Consider the following 24,432-nt stretch of genomic DNA (forward strand, 5'->3'; position numbering starts at 1 on the left):
TACTTTTCTTTTGCAGTCTTTCTTTTGTGCTCATTTTATGTCTTACCCCATACTCCGACAAGCCATGCATGTCTCAGTGTTGTTCATCCCACCGTTCAGTTTGTGTTCAAGCACTCTTACCTAGAAACGCAGGATACCAGCGGATTCTAATCAGCAAACAGCGACGTGTTCAACCAGGTTTGGATGTGTTGAACATCTTAAGATCAACTTTTGTTGTCACTTCAACTGGTGGTGTGTTTAAACAGGCGTCTAATGCAGTTGTGTGAGTGAGAGAATGAGTGGAAATCGGTGATAAATAAGAGGCAATATATATGCTGTCTTGTAACAATGCAAGGGGTGTTACAATACAATCTGTTCATTTTTTCACAGTTGGTTTGATACACACAATAGTTTTAACAAAGTTGCAACAGACTGACCTGATAAAGTCTGCCCATTTTTACCATTCTTAGTTTTTAATGTCTTTTCTTCTAGGTTTTAGCATAACATGTAAATAACAGAACGCTTAAAGAATTGTTTTCCTCCAAACTGCCAAAAGTATATTTTTTATTGACCCCTAATGAAAGTTTGTTTGTGCTGCTCACAGCCTTTGGGGTAAAAATAGTTTTAAAAAATCAGCATGTCTTTCCAAAATGCTGTGTCCACTACAAATTAAACTCCATTCACCTCCACTGTATTGGTGTGGGAGCAGAAATCCCATATATATGCATATATCTTTATATAGATAAAACCTAAATTGAATACAGCTGGTGGTAAGTAAGAAAAGCTGGCTTTTTTTGTAAGATGAATGAACCGACTTAGCACATTTTTATCTGCATAGGGTCAAAGTAAAGATTAGACAATGCCTTGAAGTCCTCATATAGATAAAGTGTCATGTCTTGGCTTGAGTAACATTCACATATTCTCTTATTTTAAACATCTTCACACAAACTGATTTCATAAGTGTGAAGCAGGACTTTTTTTAAAGACTTTTTTGAGTCATTAGTTGAAACCTCTGACACTTGAGTGTTAATGGGTGCAATTTAATTGCATCTGGCTTTTAATGTATGCAGATAAAAATAATGAGTCAGAACTCATCAGATTAGTTTAATATTGCTTTCAGTATTGCTGACACTTTGATGCATATGGTCACATGTTTTACCGCGGTATATTCTGCCCAGGTACTTTGTTACACCTTTAATCAATGATGATGAAAATATCCTCTCACTTCAGGATGATGTACAGTCCACCACAGCTGAATCCCCCCCCTCCTTCAAGCCTCCGCCCCCACCAGGGGGGCAGAGGCGTCCGAGTAGACAAGACCAGCTCAACAAATGCCCCTCGTCCGAATCCTCCCACTCAGGCCTGTACTTCACAGCCCCGACCTCCCACAACCACAGCAAAGACCCAGGACACGCCCCCACTTCACCCTCGCTACACCACATACGAGAGCACCCCAGGGACCACTCTCGGGAATACGCCGCCATCCGGAAGAGAGAACCTTCAGCCCCTTCCAAGAAAGAACAAATGACCCTCGCTCAGTTGTCCATGGTCTCCAAGCACATCATTGGCCCTTTCCCCAGGGTACAGTCCCCCAACAGAGGCACCAAACCTGGGGTCCCGTCCCCCTCGCCTCCACCTCCGCCTCCACTCCCCGCTCCTCATCCACCTCCATCTCTGCCACTTAAGCTAGTGCCCATGTCCAAAGCCTCCCCCGCCTCCTCTCCTGGCACTAAACAACAGTTTGTTACAGTGGAGGTTCACAGGCCCAACGCAGAGCCCGACGTCAACGAGGTGCGGCCCCTTCCCCAAGCTCGAGGTGAGAAAAGTAGGGCACAGGAGGTAAAATGTACAGACCCAGCATGTATCTAGTTAACATATAAAGTTTTTGATTATTTGTGTTGTTTTCAGTGAGAAGGTTGTGCGTACAAATAAACAGAACAAAAAATAAAGATATCACAAAGATACGTTCAACAGCAAAAACCAGAAGTACACGTATTGTACACATCACAGAACAGAAAAAACAAAACTATTTTTTCACACAAGATATTAATTCAAGGTAACGAATTACTGATTGGTGTGCACAAACCTTGTCGACATCTTCAGAAGTATTTGTTGTATCGTTGCTAATTGTGAAACATCGATTAGATACTGCAGTTTGGATTTATTTACTGTCTCTGGCCAGATGCTGAGTCTTGATGAGTCTTGTCTCTGTGTGAAGATGCGTTTAAATGTCAAGTGTATAATCTCTCCAAATATGTGTTTACTTTGGCGTAATGTGCTTAAATGAGCAATTACCCGGAACACTGTGTACGATTACACGAACTGCATGCAAAACATCACTAATCTTAATAAGCTTTTAATCTTGTATTAAGTCTAAAAATTATATCTTCTTCAGAACAAATGTAAAAAAAACTTCCAGTGCTGATTGAGATAGGGTTTCACATCTTGAAAAGAGCTGTTAAAGTTTGATAAAAGTAAAACCAACAGATATGGAAGTGTTTGAACACTTTAACACACAAATATTTAAAGACTAAACAATGTATTCATTAATATTATGAAGGAACAGGTTACATGTTGTTTACAGCGGGAGAATAAACCACTAATACCAAGTCTACCGATGTCTTCTCTCCCTCAGGTGGCGCCCTGTCTCAGCTGTCAGACAGCGGCCAGACCCTCAGTGAAGACAGCGGGGTGGACATAGCTGAGTCAGGACACGTCAACAAAGACAACAGCTCCCTTTCCACACGCACACGCCACCCCCGTGACACCCAGGGGGGTGGGGGGGACAAACCGGTGAGGGGGTGATTAGGCACAGCTTTGAGCCAAACATGGATGGATGATTAATTGTTAAACTGCGGGGGAATACGAAATGTGTTCAGTTCATTTAGGTGTGTGTGCTGATGTATTTCTATCTTTGTGAGGACCAATTTGAGTTTTAGATCCTAAGAGAACAAGTGGACATTTTTGGAAATTAAAACTTTTAACTAACCTTTTTGGAAGGTAAGAACCTATTTGGTTCTTATATTTGGTAAGTGAGGACATTCGAAGCTCAGTTAAGTGAGAACAATTTAAATCATGTTTATGGATTTAGCAGTTAGAGAATGCATAATTTCTCACCTGGTCCTCATAAGTATAGAAGTACAAATGTGTGTATCAGCTGCAAAAAAGCAGAGTTGATAAATTGACGGACTTTATTGCTAATCCTCCTCCAGAATCTGTTCTTAATCCTAATAGTGATGTTTTCTCTCCTCCCTCTGTTTTCTCACAGACTGTTTCCTCTGTTTCACTCATCTGTTTATTTCTCTTTCACGTCATTCATTCAGTCGAATGCTCCATCATTTAATTCATCACCCACTGCAGTGTAGCGTAATGAAATCGCTCTCTGGTTCTTATTGATTGATGGAAGGAGTAACAAGTAAGGATGGAATAGCCTGATTGTTTATGATGATAGGGCTGTAAGGGTCAATGTCTGTTTTAGATGATAGTTATTAGGCTGGAAAAGTGGAGGCTAAATGGATAATGGAAATGCATTTGATTGCCAAGGAGCGAGGGATTGAAATACTGTTCCTGTATGACTGTCAAACAAGAGTGTGCTGGAAAGAGCAGAGAAACTGCCTAATAAACTTAGTCATATTTTTGTCACTCAGAACACACACTTAGCTTGTGCCAAATTGTGGGAAGGGTTGGGCAAGTATGTAAATTTGGCCCAGAGTGAGTCACTGAAGAAAATGTTGCAAACTGCATAACATGTTTTGGAGAAGGCTGAAGTGACGCTAGGCTAACTACTAGTTTCTGTAGCCTGTAGTTGAGTTTGCTCTTAAAGGGGTTTATTTCACTTCCAAGGGTTTTCATATGTATATATTGATATGCATAACATAAAGGTTATCTCCTATTGAAAAATATTTAAAAACTTAACAAAGGATATATTGTTAGCATTTAACAGCTATGATAACAATGTAATGAACCATATATAGAGATTTATTCGCAAAGAATCTGCAGCTCTATGGAGTTTTTTAGCCATACTGCCCATAGTTTTGGTTTTAGAGGACATTAACTTAATGGTAGAGGAATTATTCAAGTGGGATACTGCAGTTATATTACAAGTTTCCTATAAACTAGGGCACCAAGATGCCTTTAAATAGTTATTTGAGTTTAATTGAGCTTTTTAAATTGAACTGTTTAATTCAAACCCCTGTAACATGCACACACAAGCTTTACACAAGCTGACATAAAGGTGACTAAACTTACATCTTAGAAGTTGTTAAAAATGAGTTAAATACTTAAAAAATGATTTGTCCTCTGATCTGTTTGACATGATTGCTTATTCATGAATATATTATCAGGGTTGAATATGCATGTGTATTACATACAGTCAGGACCTTTTATAAAAGGATAAATCTATTGAGAAAATTTTTGAGCATTAAGTGCCTCCTGGAATAAATAATGGCAGAGAAATATATGCATGCATTGTGGCACAAAGGGAAAGCAGACAGTAGGAGGTTCTGTAATGTTATTAATATATTCAGGATTTTTTAAATATATGCATAAATCATATTCTTATGATTTGTGTTGTTCTCTCTCTCTCCCTCTAGCCAGGGCTGTTGGAGCCCACATCCACACTAGTGAGGGTGGCAAAGAGTGCCAGCACCCTGGGTATTGCCATCGAAGGTGGAGCCAATACTCGACAGCCGCTGCCAAGAATTGTCACAATACAGGTAAATCATGCAGAAAAGATAATAATAATTTAAATAATAACCTCATGAGGGTATTTCTAGCCTCCTCCTAACCCAGTATTCTTAGATGCAGTTGTCTAGATGTCATTGAACACTCCTCGTTTTGTCGGCTGTGTTTATTGTCTCGGGTGCTTCTTTTTGATTCTCTGCGATGATACAGCGCGCCGACCTTCCAGGTGGGATTTGATGTCCTTCAAGACTTTATATGGATTCACACTGCAGCTGAACTCACACTGAGATTCCTGCTCATTCCATCCTCACTGTGGCTCTTACAAGGATGATTTCAACATTAATGGCCTCCACGAGAAGGCTCGACTGCCTGTAGACTCTGGCAATTTACTGCAATTAGTTTTTCAGATAAGGCAGCCTTTATAATGGGATGTTGATGTTTAAGGATAAAGGAAGGAGGTAGAATCAAAAGCAGCACCTAAAGGAGATTATCCAGAACCTTTTAAATAAAGACTACGGGTTAGGCTCAGTTCAGATGTGTAAATGTTTCGTTTAACGACGAGGCTGAATAGATTGTAACTGGAATTTCTTACATTTATTGCATGTCTTTACTGAAAAATGTTGGAATATTTAGATCCACTGGCTATGCAGAGTGAAATCTAAATATCAAAAGCTTATCTATGAATGACAGGTTAGTCACCATTAAAGAAAGCTATTACTGTGTCTGGTGTGCACCATATATCTGTCCACCACGGTAATTTGCAAGTCAACAAAGCCTTAGCTCAGGACTATCTGTAGAACTAATCATTTTCTAACCACAGAGGAAACAGGGAGTTACAATTTAAAGATCAGTGCGGTGAACAGCTACAGACGACAGTCCACACCCCACTCAAAGCTGTCTCTCAGCCTCCCACTCCAAAGAGGCGTTGATTGAAATAAAAAAGGCTTGCTGATTGCGAGGGGAGGGATAAAAGGATTGGAAATCAGCACATTCAAAATCAAAGAGTGTACCGGAAGAATGAACAGCAAGAGAGTGTGAAGGATGTAAAAGAGTGAGAGTGGTCTTAATAGGAAGAGGAGGGGGGATTTGTGCAGGTCTGGTGTTGTGGGTGGGTGCAGTATTTTGGATGTTTGGTGTCTGTGTAGGTGGGGGGAAGGTTATTTATAGAATAGGATTGCTATGGGACCAAGTAAACAAATACCAGGACAAATGCAAGAAGATATCAGGTTCTTTTAAACTTTTTTTTGTCTTATGCGTGTGTATCTGGTTGTGTCTCCTTAAGTGAAAACACAGCATCTGTGGTGTTGTCCCTGCTGCAGAAGAAGATCTGGTGGTAGTATTGGGTACCAGCATATGATCTTCTGTGCGTTTTTGTAGGTTTATCCCAAAAGCCAACAAACTACTGAAAGAAAGGGGAAAGGCCAATACTTTAGCTGTGTGGTCACACTGATATTCAAGTAACAAATGCTCACATCAGACCAGGATTGTCTGTGACATCGAAAGTTATATAAGCACACAGAGAGAGAGAGAGAGAGAGAGAGAGAGAGAGAGAGAGAAAGAGAGAGAGAGAGAGAGAGAGAGAGAGACTAAAAATAAGAAGGCAGCTGATTGCTGTGGATAATGTTGAAAAAACTTAAAAACTCATTTCAGAAGCTTTGGTTAACAGAGTTAATTTAAAAAAAGGTAAAGTTAATTTAAGCCATTCAGGCAAGAAGATTGAAATGTTAATCAAGTTAAAGTTATTTATGGGTCTCGATTTATTGCTTCACATTTTTTAAATTGCATACATTCACTCCAAACTGTGTTGTTTGTTTTGCCATGGTGCAAACTTTACTGATTACAAGTGAGAGGACGCCACAAGTTACATGACACCCCTGCTACGTCCCTGAACAATAACACAGTAGCGCTTCTCAGTTATTTAGAGACATTAATAACATGGCAGCCTCAAGGTCACTTGTTATGGAAAAGGTGGGAGACTTTCTGCATGTTCAGTTTTGAAGGTGTAATAGTGAGCTCTGGAAACTTTACTCACCCAGGGAAAGCTAACTCAATGTTATTAGGCCTTTGAGCAAGGTACACAACTTCAGCACTTCTCCCAGTCAAGACCGAGCATCAAAATGATGCATTTGCCTTGAAAGTAAGAAAAAAAAGTTTAGTTTGTTTCTGTCTTTATGAGACACATTGGTTCTTTTCAGGGTACAGATGATGGCATCACATCAAAGCCAGTGCCCAGTTCTTTACCGTCTCTCTGCATTATTGAAAGTGAGCACAGTGGAGTCAAGACAAAGCGAACCTCTAGTGTCTGTATTTCCTATTTCTCTGGACACAAGGGCTCTTGCCTCAAGTCACCTCAATCACAGCTTGCTGAGGAAGAAGTACAGATGAGTGAGCAGCTGCCTGCTGGCCGGAGGTTATCAGTCCCCATCACCACCTCCTGAAGCGACAGCCCGTTATCACCGCCATCTACCCATCGTGACGACCGACTGTTCCTGTAGCTCAGGGTAATTGTCGTAGGCCCAGTAAATAAGATAATGCAGTCCTGGTGGGGAAGGCGCTGCTGGTGTTTCTAGCCATGGTAGCTTCACATAATGAGGTCAGCTGTCATAAGGAGGAAGAGGATGAAAGTGGCAAAAGAGAAAAGCATGATGTGATGCATTGGTGTGTTAATAAGACCACAAGAGAAGCCTGTATTTTAAATAGGTATGTATTCTGGGCGATTTGGGGATTTAAATTAAGTTTTGCTGACAGACACAGCAAACGTAGCATATTTACACATCCAGTGGAGACAGGCATTCTAATCAATTTGAAGGGGTTTGTGTCCATTAGATTGATGTAGCCAAATATTCACTTTCCTTTTACTGTAGTGCTGGTTTCGTCAAGCCATGAGAAACATTTCTGGCTCTTGAGCTTTTAGCTGTTCCATTTTCTTCTCTAGCTAGCAACTTACTTTGTTGGTTGTGGTTTCATTGCTGCAGGTAGCACACAGGCAGCAGGTGGCAGGTTAGGTTGAGGTACGGACAGTGACTGCTTGGTTAAAGCTAGAGAAAGATCATATTTATAGCTCAAAAGCCAGCACTAATTATCTGAGACAGGATGTGAACTCTGGTTTCTAGCATGAAAATCATTTGCTCTATGCCGTTGTGACCTCCACGGCCTTTAAAATCTCAGCATGCCTTTTGTGCCCATCCACACTTCATCTCTTCTGTAGCCATGTGCACACTCTATGCAACTATTGATTGGTACTGACTGCTGCGCAAGAGATCCCAACACTGTGACACTGTGAACAATTCTGCTGCTACCACACAAGAAAGTCCACTGGGAAGGAGACAAAACCTTCCTCATTTCTTTTGTCTCTGTGTGGTGGCTTTCTTTAGTGTTGGTGTGTTTTGGTAATGAATAGTGGAAGAAGTGATGTGCTCAGTGTGTAGCACAACCAATCTCAAGCCAGGCATCAACATGGACCTGAATCCTCACCCAAATTGCTATGATATTATTGCAGGTGGCAGGAGGATGCATGTGTAAAAAGTTGTAAAAAGCATGCAATGACTTGACTTTTTGCTTCTCAACACCAAGAACCCACTATCTCTTGCATTGGCGCTGAATTATGACAATGGGCATAATTCATGCACCAATTCTCAAGTTGATTCCTATGGTTGTAATATGAGAAGTAACCATATGTGGATATCATTAAACTTTCCTCTGCCTTCCGTGTATTCAAATATTTCTTGTCATCCATCTCCAAGAGTCGGCTTGAGATCTGTCTTGGTCTACAAACTACACTTCCTAATTTTGATAGTGTCATCAAAGGACTGTCAAAGCGGGTTCTCCTAACTCAGGGACCAAAGCAATCTGTTTGCCATGTTGCTTTCTTGCTAATGATAGAGGAAGGCAGACCTCCTTTCACACCAACATTTCATCATTTTCTTCTGTCAACGTTTTGCCTCTCAACATCAAGAACCCACTCCTTCTTGCATTGGCGCTGAATGTTGACAATGTACCTAAATCTTGTACCAATTCCCCAAGTCTCAAGTTGATTCGGTTGTAATATGAGAAGTAACTATATATGAATATCAAACTTTCTTCTGTCTTCCTTTTAGTAAAATATTCCTTGTCATCCAGCTCCAAAAGTCAGCTTGAGGTCTGTCCTGGACTACAAACTACACTTTCTAATGTTAGTAGTGTCTTTAAAGGACTGCCAAGCAGGTTCTCCGAACTCAAGCACCAAAGCAATCTGTTTGCCATGTTGCTTTCTTGTTAATGACAGGGGAAAGCAGATGATAAAACAGCAGTATATTTGGAGGAAAACTTGTTTCACAATATGATGTTGGGATCAGAGATGTAGAGCTACTGTCATGAGGCCAAATTTCATGCAGTGGAATCAGAAGCAACAGAGTTTGAAGAGGGAAGCGACCACCGGAGGTCCATTAGCTGAAAGAGAGGCATTGTGGCTGAAGTGGCTTTGTAGCATCAGCTGGTGACCGGGGATGACTGTCAGAAAGGAACTGAAAACTCTACACTGCAGAATATATGGACTTATATTGAACTCTAAATACAATATTTAACAGTGCAACAGTGACTGTGTGTTATCTGCTTCAGGGATTGAACACAATTAGTACCCTGTCTATATCCAGACTGTCAAATAGAGGCAAAAAATAACCCCAACGTCCCTGCCCCCCACTAAGGAGCTGAGCTGAGACTTACTCAATAAATTAGACCCAATCCTTGTGTGTTTTATGAATAGACAGCAAATTGTGTCCTGTGCATGCATGCCTCAGGGTGTCAGTGACAGAAGACCTTTTTTTGATCACAGATGTGTTGGAATGTGTGAGGATGTGAGAGAGAAGTGTTGCCTGTGAAGAGGAAAGCACTTCATTTTGTTGATCACACACTTCTCATTGAAGACGTGAGGCTGCACACATTTTCTGCTGAGTTGTCACTGTGTGCTTTGAGGGCCATACTGCAGGGGTCTGTGTGTATATTTAAGTATCTGTGAGACTGTGGATGTGATTTTCTGTGACAGGAAGCCTCTGTTTCTGTATGCTGATGAGGAACCTGCCAATTTTAGAGTGCAGTGCGAAAGTTTTAGGTTAGGCATTGAGAAAGATCTAATGGTTAAAATAGAACAAAAGTAGGGATCTCAAACTTTCATGAAAACACTTTATTGGGCCTCTTCGCTACAGAGGGAACAGATGGCTTTCTAGCCTTGGACCTGAGCTGCAGTTAGGCCCAGTTCTTGTATTTGATGACCACATTTACTGTTGAGACACAGTGAAACTACCTTTTTTTTCCCTTCATGATAAATACACACCAAACTTTGAAAAACCCTGCAGGTTGTTGGACAACTCGGACCACTTTTTTGATGCCATTTCCAAACCCATCAAAGACTCTTCTATCCTGCTGGTAGGAAAAACATTTTGTCAGCTGGAAAGTAAAGTCGATTTTCAAAGTCTTTTCACAACCTGAGACCACATGGCTTCAATCTAAGATTGCATAAAGTACAGAATGTCCTTTAAGATTAAAATTAAAGCAGAAACTTTATCAATAAATTAAATATAAATATGTTTTGTTTTTTTTATTATATTTTTGTTGTACAAGATGGAGATGGATGTGTTTTTGTCGTTCCTTATGCATGAAATGGGAAAATGTTGTATATTTACTTTGGAATAGCTCATTAGTCTTCTAGAACACTTTTATTTTTTTTCTTATCCTTAACCCTAACTTTTTCCTGTAAGACCTGGTTTGTACAACTCAAACAAATGGCTCATTTCAACTGGTTATGAATAGGCTCATGAGATACAAATATTTTCAAAGGCAACACGACCAAATTGCTACGTAAAGCTACCTGTATGTCGGCAAGTTTTATTCACAAAGACTCCATGTGCTGTTTTGTTACTATGCAGACAAAATTATATCCAATTGTATTCAGATGAAAACTATAATTTTTTTCCCTATTTGGTTAAGATATTGTAGATGACTTGTACAGGCCTGAACCATCCATTCATTTTGTCCATGCCAAATGTCATGTCTAATTTAGAAAGTGTTTTTTAAATCTGTTTTTAAAATGAAAACACTTAAGTTCTCTTAGAATTCACCTTGTCTTTTTCTGTCTGTCAGAGGGGTGGTTCAGCTCATAACTGCGGCCAGCTGAAGGTGGGTCAGGTGATCCTGGAGGTAAACGGGAATTCCTTGAAGGGCCGTGAGCACAAGGACGCTGCACGCCTCATCGCCGAGGCCTTCAAGACCAAAGAGAGGGACTACGTGGACTTCCTGGTGACCGATTTCAATGTAGCGCTATAGCTGATCGGAGTAGGAGAGGGGGACGATGACGAGGGCAGCAACAGCAATGAGGGGCAAGACTTTCAAGCGTCTATTGATTTAAATGGCACAACTCTTTTAGAAAGACTGAAACAAAACCGCCACCTGATCTTTTCGCCCTTCTCCTTTCTCATGAATCCACACCATGTATCTGGACACACTACACTCACACTTACAAGGCATTACTTCCGCCGTGGACTTTGTTCAGGATTCTCTTCAACGTGTTACCTCCCCACTGTGAGACCTTATGCACTACAATGGAAAATAGTGACACCTATATCTTTTTATTTGTCCTCTCAGTGTTAAAACTTGTGGATTTGCCACCGTTTGAAAACCACTGGAACTCCTCGTAGCACTCCCCACATCCCATGGTCAATTTATTTGATCTTTATTTTTTTTGCTTCTATCTGAGAGACAACTGCACATCTAAGACTGATTCACGCTCGACTTTACAAGCTCGGATTTGTATATGTAAAAATGAACAAATGTAGATACAGATGCATATATATATAGTGTACACATAAAGATACTCCTATATGAATTATAAAACCCCCATAAACTCCTTTGCATCATCAGCATATAGGAATATATTTCAAAGATGATGATAATTTAGTCCAGTTTAGCGATGCGGGACTCTACACATTTTATAGTGATGCTATCGGCCTGTTTGCATATTACCACCCTTTCATAAAAACAGAAGGTGAGGTTAATGTGAATAACTCATAACATGCTCATGTTTTGTGTGAAAAAATGCTGTACATTTGACTGATGGCGATCTTTTTGGTTACCGCACAAATAAGCATAACATCCTGTTTCTTTTCCACTTCTCTGTGTGTTATCTGTATATGTGTTTCAGATTACATCCACACTAAGTCAGCTAGTCAAAATCAATACAGCCAAACTCATAATTTAGTTGTTCTCCTTGACATATCTATCTGTTTTAGACAGCAGTGCAGGCAGAAAGTACTGATTCGAGGAAGGGTTGCAAAGGCTAACTGCTGCTACAAGGCATTAGTAAAAATAACTATTTTATGATCACAAAGTCATCTGACAACATAAATGCTACCTGTTCTGTAGTCAAGTTTCATTATCGACACTAAAACACAAGGCTGGGGTATTTAGATTCATCCGATTTGAAAATAGATTTGAAAAAAGACATAAGTTTCCAGATGTGGCCCACTTAGTGTGGATGTGCTCTCAGAAGAGATCAAATCCCTCAGCATGTCACTCAGCTCTTCTCCTGCTGCTCTCCCCTGCTGAATAACAATTGATGATTATATTTTGTAATTTCATAGTTTTAATTATATCCTCCCCGGGGAGCCGGTCGAAGCCATGCATGATGCTGCAATTATACCCAAGAGGGGAGTAATGAGACATTTAGAGGACGACACTACCAAAGATTTTAGAAACACTCCCTCCACACACGCTCACATGTGGAACGAGCGTGCACACATACACACATTGCCACCATTTGTAGAAAAGCAATTAGGAGATAAGCAATCAGGTAGAGTGAGAGATGGAGCAAGAGAGGAAGAGAGAGAATGAGAGAGCGGCTAAAGCAACAAATAAGACGTGATTGTTGTTGTGATTGATGATTTGCTTCAGGAAGAGTGCTAGCGTTAAGAGGATGTACAGCAAACATCCTCCGTGTGTCAGCAGAGAGGCTCATTATGCTGCAAGGTAGAAATATGAAGTAAATTGAGTAATTAATCTTGTTTTGTATGTGTGTGGATATGTTTTATGTATGTGTTTTACATGAATGGTGTGTGTCTCTGCTGGTTAATGGATGAAAAGCAAAAAAAAGTGCTTGAAATAAGGAGGCAGCAAAACAGACAAATGTAAATGTCATCAATGGAGCTGCTGTATGAGACACATGAGGAAATGAAGCAGGAGTCAAGCAGGGCATTTTTGAGGAATACCAACAGGGCTATACTATGAGAAATTGCTATGCAACACAGCTGAATCATTCGAGTGACAACTGAAAGAAGAGAGAACATCGTATTCATGCTTTGTTTTCACAACATATCCCTGCTGTCAATCTTTAAAATGTCACGCTTTAATGAAGTAAAAACAAATGTTAGAGATGCGCTGGTAGGGTTTAATTTAAAGGTCATACCCTTATAGAAAATATTTGTAATTGTAATGACCAATTTTGCCAAAATAAATATATATATTTTTAAGAATATATAATTATTTACCACATGAAAATTAGATTAAGCTTCATTTGTCAGATTGTAATGTTAAGTTTTGTTGCATTAACAAGCATTATATTGGCCATAAAAACTCAACTTTTCAAGCTGCGGGAGATATTATCATCTGATGATTCTATTCTTGGATTCATTTTGTCACATTTCTGTCCACCTGATGACTGTTAAAGCAATATTCACTCTACTTGTAGCTCTGGTTTGGTCTCCACCAACTCCTGAGAAAAATACCCGGTTCTATAGCTAGTCTTTATTGTTGTTACATGTTTACTGAAAACAGGAGACTGCTGCTGCTGGAACACTGAACCAGATAATGAATATGCTGTAAAACCAAAACAGAGAGCTAAAAGAGGCTAACCTGCTGAATTTGTGATAATTTGTCTTTCACATTCATACACAGTCATTTGATTCATTGCTAAGTTTAAAAAAATATTAACCAACATATACTATCAGTGAATTCCTAACAAATATTCAACCTCATTCATCCATTAATGCAACATTAGGCAAATTTGAGATGTTTGGTTTTGTCCAACTCAACACTGACTTCCCACATTCAGCAACATTTTGCTGAAAATGACTTTTGTTGTTTCAAATGTGTTTTCTAGGGTTCAGGATGAGGAGACATATGCTGTACGATACTGCGTGTGTGTACTGAATACTGAAAACAAGACTAAAACTTGCTGGCTGCCTTCAAAACCAGACATGAGTTTCACAAAAACATCCCTTTGCCTCACAGAGTTAAGAGCCAGTCGACATAAAAGTAGCTCAATGATATAAATGAAGGAGTGAATCCAGATGAGATAAATCCTCTGGTGTTTTGCAGGCTTGTAAAGGACAGCCTGGACCTGTAAATCATAATGATATTTCAGAAATTAAGGCTTTAAAAGTACCAGTAACTCCTGTGTGAAGATTTATATAACAGTTTTGTAGGTAATGTTGTCTATTAATAAGTCAACAGACTTGCTGAAAACACAGTCTGCTACTTTATTAATCTGCAGCACCAGTTCATATCTGAAGGAAACTTAGAAAAAGCTCTGATTTATATACAAAGGTTACCTCTCAGTGTGTCCATTAATCTGATTTTTTTAGAAATGAACTGTGTGCATATTCAGTACATGATGCAAGCAATATCTGGAAAAAAGTGTAACTGAAGTCACTCCTACCACTTAAAACACTTAACATTCAGGATGCATCAGTGAGTGTGTGTGTATATGTGTGTTTAAGAGTGTGTATCTGTGTGAGAGCCGGAGCTAGATGGTGAGACAAGAGAGAGAGAGAGAGAGCGATAGATAGAGAGACAGTAAGACAAATGAGAGCTGGAGTGCGTCCTCTCAGTGGAATTACTCTCCGTTAAACAATCTAATGTGTGAGGAAATGACAGCCAGAAGAAGGCTTTTGTTTTTTAACTTAAGCACTTAAACATGACACGTGAATCCCTGGCAGAGGAGGAGAGGAGAGAGAGTTCATCACCACATGCTGCAGTGGACAGCTTTTTTGATGGGATATAATAAAGGGTAAATCTGTCCTGGGAAAACCACGTACTTTACCTCCAGATTTGATTTGATCTCGATTGCTTTTTAATATCTTTCAAATAGAGTGAAGGATTCAATTTCCCAGTGGGTTGAGGGAATGCTCCTGTTTCGTGTAATGCTAATAAAAAGCATTTTGGGTGAATTTAAAACTGCATTGCAACAAATAGGGCTGGCTACTGAACATTTTCTGGCTATAATAACATACTTTGGTTTCAGTTCCAATACCAGAACAATACTTACTACCTCATATTCAGGGGTGTAAAAATGTTTTTTCTGCAAAGCTCATTAAAGGATGAAGCCAATGTTTTTGTATTAGGATTTTTTCTTATTGTCAACAAATCCATCAAAAAGGCCAAAACCAACATTACATTAGTCTGTTTCTCATTACTTGTAGACTCCTCTGCTCTGTCTGTGCCACTTGACCCCAAATTCACTGCTACTGAAAAACTGCAGCATATTTATTTGGGACTGTTCTGCCACATTTTAGTGAGTATTTACTGCAGCAGGCACACACACGCTCACACACTGTGAGTCAATATGAACCGCAGTGTGCATTTTCATGGTTTTGAACCTATATGTCACCCAGGGCAACAGTGTGAGTCAACTGATGTGTTTAGGTTTTGGACAGCAATGGAGCTCGATGACACAGAGGAAGAAGATAAATCAAGGTTTGGCTACACAGATAATACTTGGCAGCAGAATCAGTTCATTGATGGTTTTGGTCTAATCATGGAAATTGTTGACAATAATAAAAATATCATCAGAAGCCAAATTCTCAAAAGTGAAATGTCTAAACTTGCACTGTCATATATGAACTTTGCCTTAATACAGTCTAAAAATGGAAAATTATGATTCAATTTGAAACTCTCTGAGAACCCTCAAAGAATAAGTGAAGCTGAATACACAGGCTGATATCTTAGTACATGAAATTTGAACATTTTTGGAGATACGTGGTTTTCAACAAGACTGCAACAATCAAGGAGTATAAGACAGCTGCAACTGTCCCACTTATTTAATCCTTGAACTGATGCCACACTGAGGTAAATGTTTCAGTGATCAGAGAGTCACTGGTTCAATCTCTGCAGCAGCTAAATTGTGTCCATCAATGCCAAAGTTCCCCTTGAGCAAGACTGAACCCTCTGTCTACTGCTGGCTTTTACCCCGCTCAGGTGAAATGTAGATAAATGTCTCAAAGACAGTCAAATGGTATGAGGAATGAAGTTGTACGGTAAAGGAAACATTCATTATTGTATCAGGATCATCTCTACTCGTCACAGACCACTTAATGAAACTTTTCACGACAGGATTCATCGGTGACCCCCGTCTTGTAGATGTGTCGATAGCGGTTCGGCCTTCTCTTTGACCTGATATTACAGAGCCAATCCAGGAGGGGGAGGGATGATGGAGGGAGGCGATGGCAGCTGCTGACAGTCTCATTAATCAGACGCCAAGACGGAGAGGTGTTGGCCTCGACGCTGACATGAGACACGACGGCTCGGGGCGCCGACTTGTTGCTGGCGGGAACGGTGACGGTTTGTCCTCCCACCCCCTCCACCGCCTCAACCCCTGAACTCAGCTTCCCCTGCAGAACTCAGACTCATAAACCAACCATCCACCACCTGTTGACTCCATCAATAATGTTTATTTGTTTCACTGAGTGTGCCTCCTGCTTTATTAGCTGCACAAGTCCATTTTGTTGGTGTTCATTCTTTCACCTCGTGATGCTTTTGCTTTTGTTTTCCTGTCAGTCAGTCCATCCTTCTTTTATTTTTTTGCTCGCTTCTTGCACATTTTAATGAGGAGTGTTGTACAATAACATGCTATTTATACAGAAAGTGTGTTTAATTTTTCAATAAAGATAACTGCATAAAAAAACCCAAGCTGTCTGCTTTTATTTTCACTGCTTTTGTCCCTAAGTCTCGACCAATGAAGGAAAATCTTAATGCTAGAGTGGTCCTTTCTTTTTTCAGCATAAAAAATAATTGGTTTTCCCAATTTGGAGTGGAGGGACTTCATTCACATGCACAGGCTTCAACCCCATCCAACACCTTTAAGATGAACTTTTATGGAGTCTACAATCCAGACCTTATCAGCCAACACCAGTATCTGACCTCATGAGCACCTTTCTGGATGAATAGGAGCAAATCCCTGCAGCCTAGCTTCTTGTGAAAAGCCTTCCTAGTAGAGCCGAGGCTGTTATAGCAGCAGATTAATGCTCATGGTTTTCCCGGAACGAGATGTTCAACAACGTTCAGGTGTCTCGCGTGGCATAGATGACCCTGCACGTTGCACACACAAGTTTTCTGCTCACCCTGGTGGATTATTCTATTTCTTTTCATTTGTGAACTTGTCTCGGTCTCTTTCAGGATGTTTGTTGATTCATTTCAGCTCAGCTTCTCTGTTATTGCTGTTTTTCTACTTGCCAAAGCTAAGATACTAAAGCAGCAATGAACACAATTATCTAGCCAACAACAGATGCTCTTAGGTTCGACCATACATCAATTTGATGGTTCAGCTGAAAAGCACAGATTTCATAGTATGAGTGGAACTTACTGTACTGAATTATACCTCCATCTATTTTTATATTTTTAACGATAAATGTACTATATAAATAAAACGGACTCTACTTAAATCATTTATTGAGCAAAATGTTCTCTGGTTCCAGCTTCTCTCATTCAAAGACTGGCTGATTTTCTCTTTATATCTTTCTGTTGAAACTATTTCAAGATGATGTAAGCTTAGGCTATAGGAAATTATGATGGATATTTTTCACTTTTTCTAATCTTTTATCAACTAAATGATTAATCAATGAATCAAAAAAAATATTCATACATTCAATGATAATGGAAAAACTGATTACGTTTTTAAATTCACCTGCTGTAACCTGCATATGATCAGACTAAATCTTTGTGCTACCTGGAGTATAAAAGTCATCATGTCCCTAGCTTGTCTCTCAAGAGATGATAATAGGGCGCTGACTGTTCTTACATGAATTGTATCTGATCCAACAAGGTCTGCAGCTCTGACTTTGTATTTTCCTTACAGCAGAGAATATACAGGCAATCCTCCTGGCAGCCAGATCTGCCCCCAGGCATGATGTCTGAGACCAGGTATTGAGTCAATGGCAGTGACATAATACTCCATATTGTTGTGTATACTTTATAAATGCCACATCTACTTTAGCAATTCGTATTGCTTCCTACTCACTCTTTTTGTGAAGTTTGAATGATGCAGATAGGAATGTCTTCATATATAAGAGTTCTGTCAGGTTCATGGTCATGTATCTGTCTCTCTGTTTCTCTCTGTCCAGTTTCAACCAGTTATGATAAAATCTGTAACACATCCTACTCATCTTTATATTGCACCCACATGAGTCCACTGATATGAGCCACCACAAAGCTTCAACAGGCTGCCCGCTGCCATTTTTCATGTTTTTATGTATTTAATGTATTTGCAGTAAACCGCCTCCCAGCCTTTTCTTTCAAGGTCAGAAGAATGCACAGTTTTGAAGCTTGGTTCACCAACACAAATATCTGAACCGCAGTTTCTTTTTTGAACACGTATCAATAGGTCAGTGTGTGCAAGACATTTTAAGTATATGTTTTCACTAAGGGAAAGCCTGTAGGGCAGATTGGTTGGGGTGAGGTTAATGGGTGCCATTTTTGCAGGAGTAAAGGGCAAGTTGGGTTTTCTGTTTTGTTATTTTTTGTTTTTGACTCTTGTGCTCGGGTTAAACATTTTCCTATGGAGTCTGTTGTTCTCTTCTACACTGTCTATCCATCAGTAAAATTGTTGAGAGGAGAAAAAATAGCTTCAACATGTGCAGATGTTTATACTAGAGATTTTGTTTTTTGTATAATGCCTTGTGCAATGCCTCTAATATGAAAAAATCTTGCTTTTTTGTTTAAGATTTTATATGTAATTTCATACACTCCTTGTTTATTTCTGTTTTACATGTGTATGTGCGTCCATGAGCAGCTGTGTCAGATTATCAAGATGCTGGATGACATAGAAAAGGTAGGAAACGGCGCCCTCTTGTGGCCATATCTATGAACCGCAGCCCCCAGTCATAGTTGTGTTTTCTAATCTACATCAATCTACGTAAAGTCCCGCCCATGTGCAGCCTTTTAACCAATCACCACTCAGTGTTTGGCTCCAATCTTTCTCAATGGACAATCACATTTTTGTCCTGAATTCCGCCTGGCAGGCAACAGCACCTCCATCAAACTCCACAAATTAAACGGTTATATTTAGAGTAATGGTCATAGAAGTTTCACGTTATAGTTGAGGCCACTGCTCGGGATAGGTCAAGATTTGTTACTCAGGTAAGCATGTAAAAAAAAATACCTGAAAGACTAAACTGAGGACATAAATGTGGCGGCGCCACGGTGCCAGCTAAATCAGTGCCACACTCCTCTAGACTGATAATTAGCATCTTAAATATCACAAACCCCGACTTTCCTGGATGAAACATGCCGCGTAACACCTGCAACAGTAAAGTGTCATCATTACGTATTTCCAAGTCGTGTTAATGCGGTTTATTAGCGCTAGTTTTGACGCACACATTAGGAGTAAAGTGATAAAAACGTTAAACTAACTTTTGAAAACTGGCACTGACTGTTAGCTAGCCTACAGTTACCAACCGTTTTAACGGTAACACTCCGCAGTTCATCACGGACTAAACAATAAATCCGTTTTTTTAGTCCGCTTTGTAAGGCTGAGAGGGTTACATGAAGAAAGCTGTCGGCGTTGGTTTGTTGTGGTGTGTGTGTGTGCCATGGTGACACAGGGGTGGGTCTTTTCTTCTTTTAGTTGTGCGGTTTTCAAGGCAACCGACCTCTGTTGCTGTGAAGTCTGCCAGTGAAATCTCTACATTCTGCTGAAAGTCCTGCTAGCTGTGTTCACCAAATATACCAAACTATAAGGTAAGTGTGCAATGCAATGCTGTTGATATAATTCACACCAAACTGGCGTTATTTGAAATGTTCCTTGTGTGTTTTGTCTTCAGAAACACAGATTTCTTTGACTGACTGGTTTTACTTGGTTAACAACACTTATTGGTGTTGAGCAGGTCTTTCCTGAGTTCACATTACTGCAGCTTCTTCTTGTTGTTGTGGTTGAAGGGAACATGTGTTTCTCTACTAACAGCCTACTTAGGTGCAGTGATTTAAAAAAATATATTGCTGCTGTATCCTCTATGTCCTGAAACTGGATTAGAAACAGCTGTTTTAGGTTTCTCGGAGCCTGTGCAAGAAAGTTTTTTTTATTTTTTTAAATGTAAAACAGCAGCACTGCCAGCCACACAGATTTTTAGAATACCATATGACTCTGATTTATGTGTGGATATTTGATGGATTACCAAGAAAAACTTGCTGTCTGTAGACAAAATAATTCATTTTTGTGGAGGACCAGGGCAGAGTTCACCTGTGTATTCCTCTGCAATTCAGTGCTATTCTGTGAGCACACAGTAGGGCTGGGCTGGGTATCATCAGTACCACTGTTAATTAGGGCCCAACTGATACTGGATTCTTGGGGCTGATACTAATTTTACGAAGTAAAAAATCCTATATTGAATATTGTCTGATAATGATATCTGTTGACCCATATATCAGTCTGACTCTACTGTTAATACCTGATTTGCAGTTTTCCATTAAAGAAAATAAAACTTGTGAAAATTATGTTTTATGACAAAGTAGTTGTACAAGACTAAACAAGTCTTTGCTAAGGACACATATCAGTTAGTGCCAAGTTGGAGTATTGAAGTTTAATACCCATGCATGATATATTAGTCAGTTTTCTACGATTGCACATGTACAATACAGCAGAGGCTTTATAACGAGCTGCAATATGTTGACACTGCAGTTTCATTTTATGAGTCAATAGCAATAAGTTGATTGTCTCATGATTTATAAGTTAATTGTTTAGAATCAAAACTATCAGGATAAATATTTTGGTGTTGTTTGATTTACAATGACAGCAGCTCATGAATTAATCAGTGAGACTTAATTTAATATAATTGGACAGTTTTACTTATTGGCTCCTCTGTGCTCAGCGTCTCTGTGTCCTCAGTTCTCTCTCTCTTTGCCTCCTAAGAAGATTAGCTGTCATATCTTAGTCACCGGGCTGTCCTAAACAGCTCGCTGTAGCTCTGCCAGACTGTGAGTTCAGCTCCAGCTACAGTTGTGTTTACTTTGCTCAAAATTCAGCCGGCGTCACCCTGTGAAAAAAAATAAGAATCACACAGTGTCCCTGTTGGCCGGGCTGATTGCTTTTGTGACAGCAGCTTTTGGTGGGATGGGAGGACAGTAGAGCCTGGCGGAAGTTACCTCTCTCTCTCTCTCTCTCTCTCTCTCTCTCTCTCTCTCTCTCTCTCTCTCTCTCTCTCTCTCTCCCTCTCCCTCTCTCTCTCCCTCCTCCTGTCAGTCATTCTCTCTGCTGCTCCCTTTCTCTCTCTCATCTCCACCTGACAGTCATGTGATTAAAGCCCTGCCGCTGTCTTGTCCGTCTTTTAGCTTCCTGTCCTAGATGTACGCTGATGACCATTGTCTGTTTACAATATGTGAAGCCCCCCTCCCCTAAAGGCTTTAGAGCAGCTTAATTCCCCCCCATCTGGCAGCTGAGACAAATCCTCAGCTCCTCTGGGGAGAGAAAAGAGAGCGTAAGCAGAGCAACAGGTGAGTTTCTTTTTTGCTTTATTCTCATCAAAGAGAAGCTAAATTCCAGCAGTGATAGAAACGCTGTAGCTGTGTTACATTTAGAAATGGTTTGATGCTGCCCGCTGCTCCTCTGGATTTACTCTAGATTTAGTTGTTGCTTTTGGATGAATGTGCTACAAATGCCCAACATATCTGTGTGTGTGTGTGTGTGTGTGTGTGTGTGTGTTTGTGTACAGCATGTATGTGGAGCAGGAGCACACCACCACCACCCACAGCTAAAAAAGATGTGTAAAAAGTGGCAGAGCTGTTACTGCTGACTATAAGCAGTGAAGGTAGACATACTTAGACCCTGTATTTAAGTAGAAAAAGAAATACCACAATACACAAATATTCAAAAAGCTAAATTTATGCCAAACACCTCCTTGTCGAGCCTCATTATTTCAATATCGTACTTTGAGACACATTTTGGTAGGAGAAAAGCTCTCAGCCATATTCACAGGAACAGTATGTTAAAGTTGTAGCTGGTAGAAGTGGAGCAAATTTGAAGTACTTTATATATTATCTGTGTTTTAATGGTGATAATTATGTTTTATAAGCTCATTGTATGTATTGTTTGTAAAATCTTGGGCAGGATAGGTGAAGTGAATAACATAATGTTCACAAATGTACCTCAAGTGTGTACATAAGTACATGAGTAAATGTTTTCAAACACACAGCAGCTCATAATCCATCTGTTTGTCTTGCTCCTCCAGACAGGCTTTTACTCCTCATCTGTAATCCCTTCACATTCTTGAGCCTGTTATAATGTGAGCTCAAACTCTTCTAACTCTGAAGTTATTGTTTGTCTAAAGCTTCCTCTCAAGTTGTTCATTTGTGGGCTGCGGCCTCTCATTCCTCTCCGTCTACTTTAAACGTGCGGTGAGCTCGCCATGTTGGCTGACGTACAGACACGCTGCGGGTTTGTGTATGAAAGGGTTGAAGAGAGAGAGAGACAGAAAGAGAGAGAGAGAGAGAGAGAGCACGACGTGAGCCTCCTGTTTGTTTCCAACACAATCAAAACAAGTGTCTGTGTAGAAAAAAAGCCTACTCTCCTGTCTGTGTGTGTGTGTGAGTGAAGATTGTGTCACAGACACTGTAAGAAGCACCAGACTATTAATCTACTTGCAGTAATCTGGGGTATTGATGAAAGGAGCTAAAATGCAGTGACCACTTTTCTTAATGAGAGTCTGCACTCTGTCTTTTTTATCCCTTTATATTTTTTATGCTGATTTTCTTGCATTAAGTTGACAGTTTAAATGTGTTCCTTGTTAAATAACCATCATTTGATCCATGCCAGTTTGTCAACCACCATGAAGGTAATATTACATTAGAAACATGTGTGTGTGGAGAATACACTGTAATTAAACTATTAAATACTGATTACACTGTAACATTGGTGCACAACCATGAATGTCTTCAAATATCTTTTAATGAGTGAGATTATATGGCTTGTATATGAGCATGATTAAATGAATAAATATAATGGGTGAGGCAGTATAGTTGTTACACAGCACATTAACACTCTTCAGACGCTGAGAGTTCAGGTCTCATGTTGTGGCGTTGCCATAGTGAGCGCTGCAGCTCCAGGCAGATACTTGGGGGACATGCTGGGACATTGTGAACTAGTCTAATCAGATCTGTTACATGTGTGATGTTATCTGTACTAAATAAATATGAGCTCAATATGTTTGGTGAATTTCAAGATACGATACGATATACTTTATTGTCCCACTTAGTGAAATTTGTCCATAAATGCCTTGATAGCCATAATGACAACAAACAATACATCACCAGCCATACCTTCCCAACAACTGTTACATAACAGTAGAAGATGTTTGTCCAAGCTGAATGGTGGGACCTGATAACAGAGGATTTGGGGGGGGCGCCACTAAAATGAATTCATATCACCATGGCAACATGTCCAGAAGTGCTCATACAAGATGTGAGACTAAAAGTAACACCACCCGCCACAACCATACATTTTAAACTGGCATTAGTTTTTGTTACAGCTAATTCATTGTCTGAGTCTGACATGGTTCACCATTTTAACACTGCACATCATTATTATATCCATCAATACTCCTCATCAGGAAATGATGAAAAATGCCCTTTTAAATTTCCCAGAGCCAGAGATATTCAATTTACACTGAAAAAAAAGAAAAGACAGAAGCAGCAAACGCTGAACATCTGAGAGGCTTGAAGTATTTTAATTATTTTAACAGTATATATCTAAAAGCTTTTATGAATCAGAAACCACAACCTCTAAAGTCATACATTTAGTTTTTTACAGGACTATCAGCTATAATAAAATATTATATTATATATTATATAATTTTCTGAAGGGAGTGTGTGCTTATGCGTGTTTATGATACGCTATCAGGACATAATCAATGAAATGTATCAGTGTGCAGGGCTGGAAATTGTTGAGTGTGTCATCATCCAGTGATGTTTATAGAGGTGTTTAAAAGTTCAGATGCACCTACAACAGCACAACTTGGGTCCTTTGGTGAATACTGGCCAAATAAACACTAGAAGACCAAAGCTGAACCTTTTAATACCGTAGTCCTGGTTTCAAGCTATTCTGAATTATTTATTATTGATTGATATTTGATGCTTTGATTTCCATGCGTGACATTGACTTTTTATTTGAAATGATTGCCTTTGCTTATTGGAGAATTTCACTCTATTTATTTCCCCTCGAGGACTTCACACAGCAGCTGTTTTCTGCTGTTGGAGGACGATGCAGAAAATATTTATTAAGAGATTCAGTGTGTGCAGCGGGACACATTTAAGAACTGATGTTTGTTTACACAGTTGAAATAGTGTGGGTGTGTTTAAAAACTGATGATATAATAGCTTGGCTGCTTTCATGTCTGACTTTTAAAGGGAGTGGTCTAAAGATTGTCAATAGGATTCATATGTGTGTTCATTTTTTGGCTGCTATTCTGCTGCAAATTAACTTTGCTGTAGAGCTGCAACAAATTAATATTATCATTTAATTTGGTGATTCATATCTTGATTAAA

General features: G+C 39.7%; 1 protein-coding gene across 1 annotated transcript in view; it reads left to right on the forward strand.

Annotated features, from left to right (window-relative positions):
* whrna (whirlin a) overlaps positions 1-10,959 on the forward strand; it is a 123,650-nt gene extending 112,691 nt beyond the window's left edge. Inside the window, exons 10-13 of the mRNA XM_053339409.1 lie at positions 1,210-1,795; positions 2,615-2,772; positions 4,572-4,694; positions 10,777-10,959. Of these exons, the coding sequence (XP_053195384.1) occupies positions 1,210-1,795; positions 2,615-2,772; positions 4,572-4,694; positions 10,777-10,959 (1,050 nt within the window). The remainder of the gene's footprint in view (positions 1-1,209; positions 1,796-2,614; positions 2,773-4,571; positions 4,695-10,776) is intronic.
* Positions 10,960-24,432: the final 13,473 nt, after the last annotated feature.

Source organism: Scomber japonicus, chromosome 19 (genome assembly GCF_027409825.1).
Source record: "Scomber japonicus isolate fScoJap1 chromosome 19, fScoJap1.pri, whole genome shotgun sequence".
In the NCBI taxonomy this organism is placed as follows: Eukaryota; Metazoa; Chordata; class Actinopteri; order Scombriformes; family Scombridae; genus Scomber; species Scomber japonicus.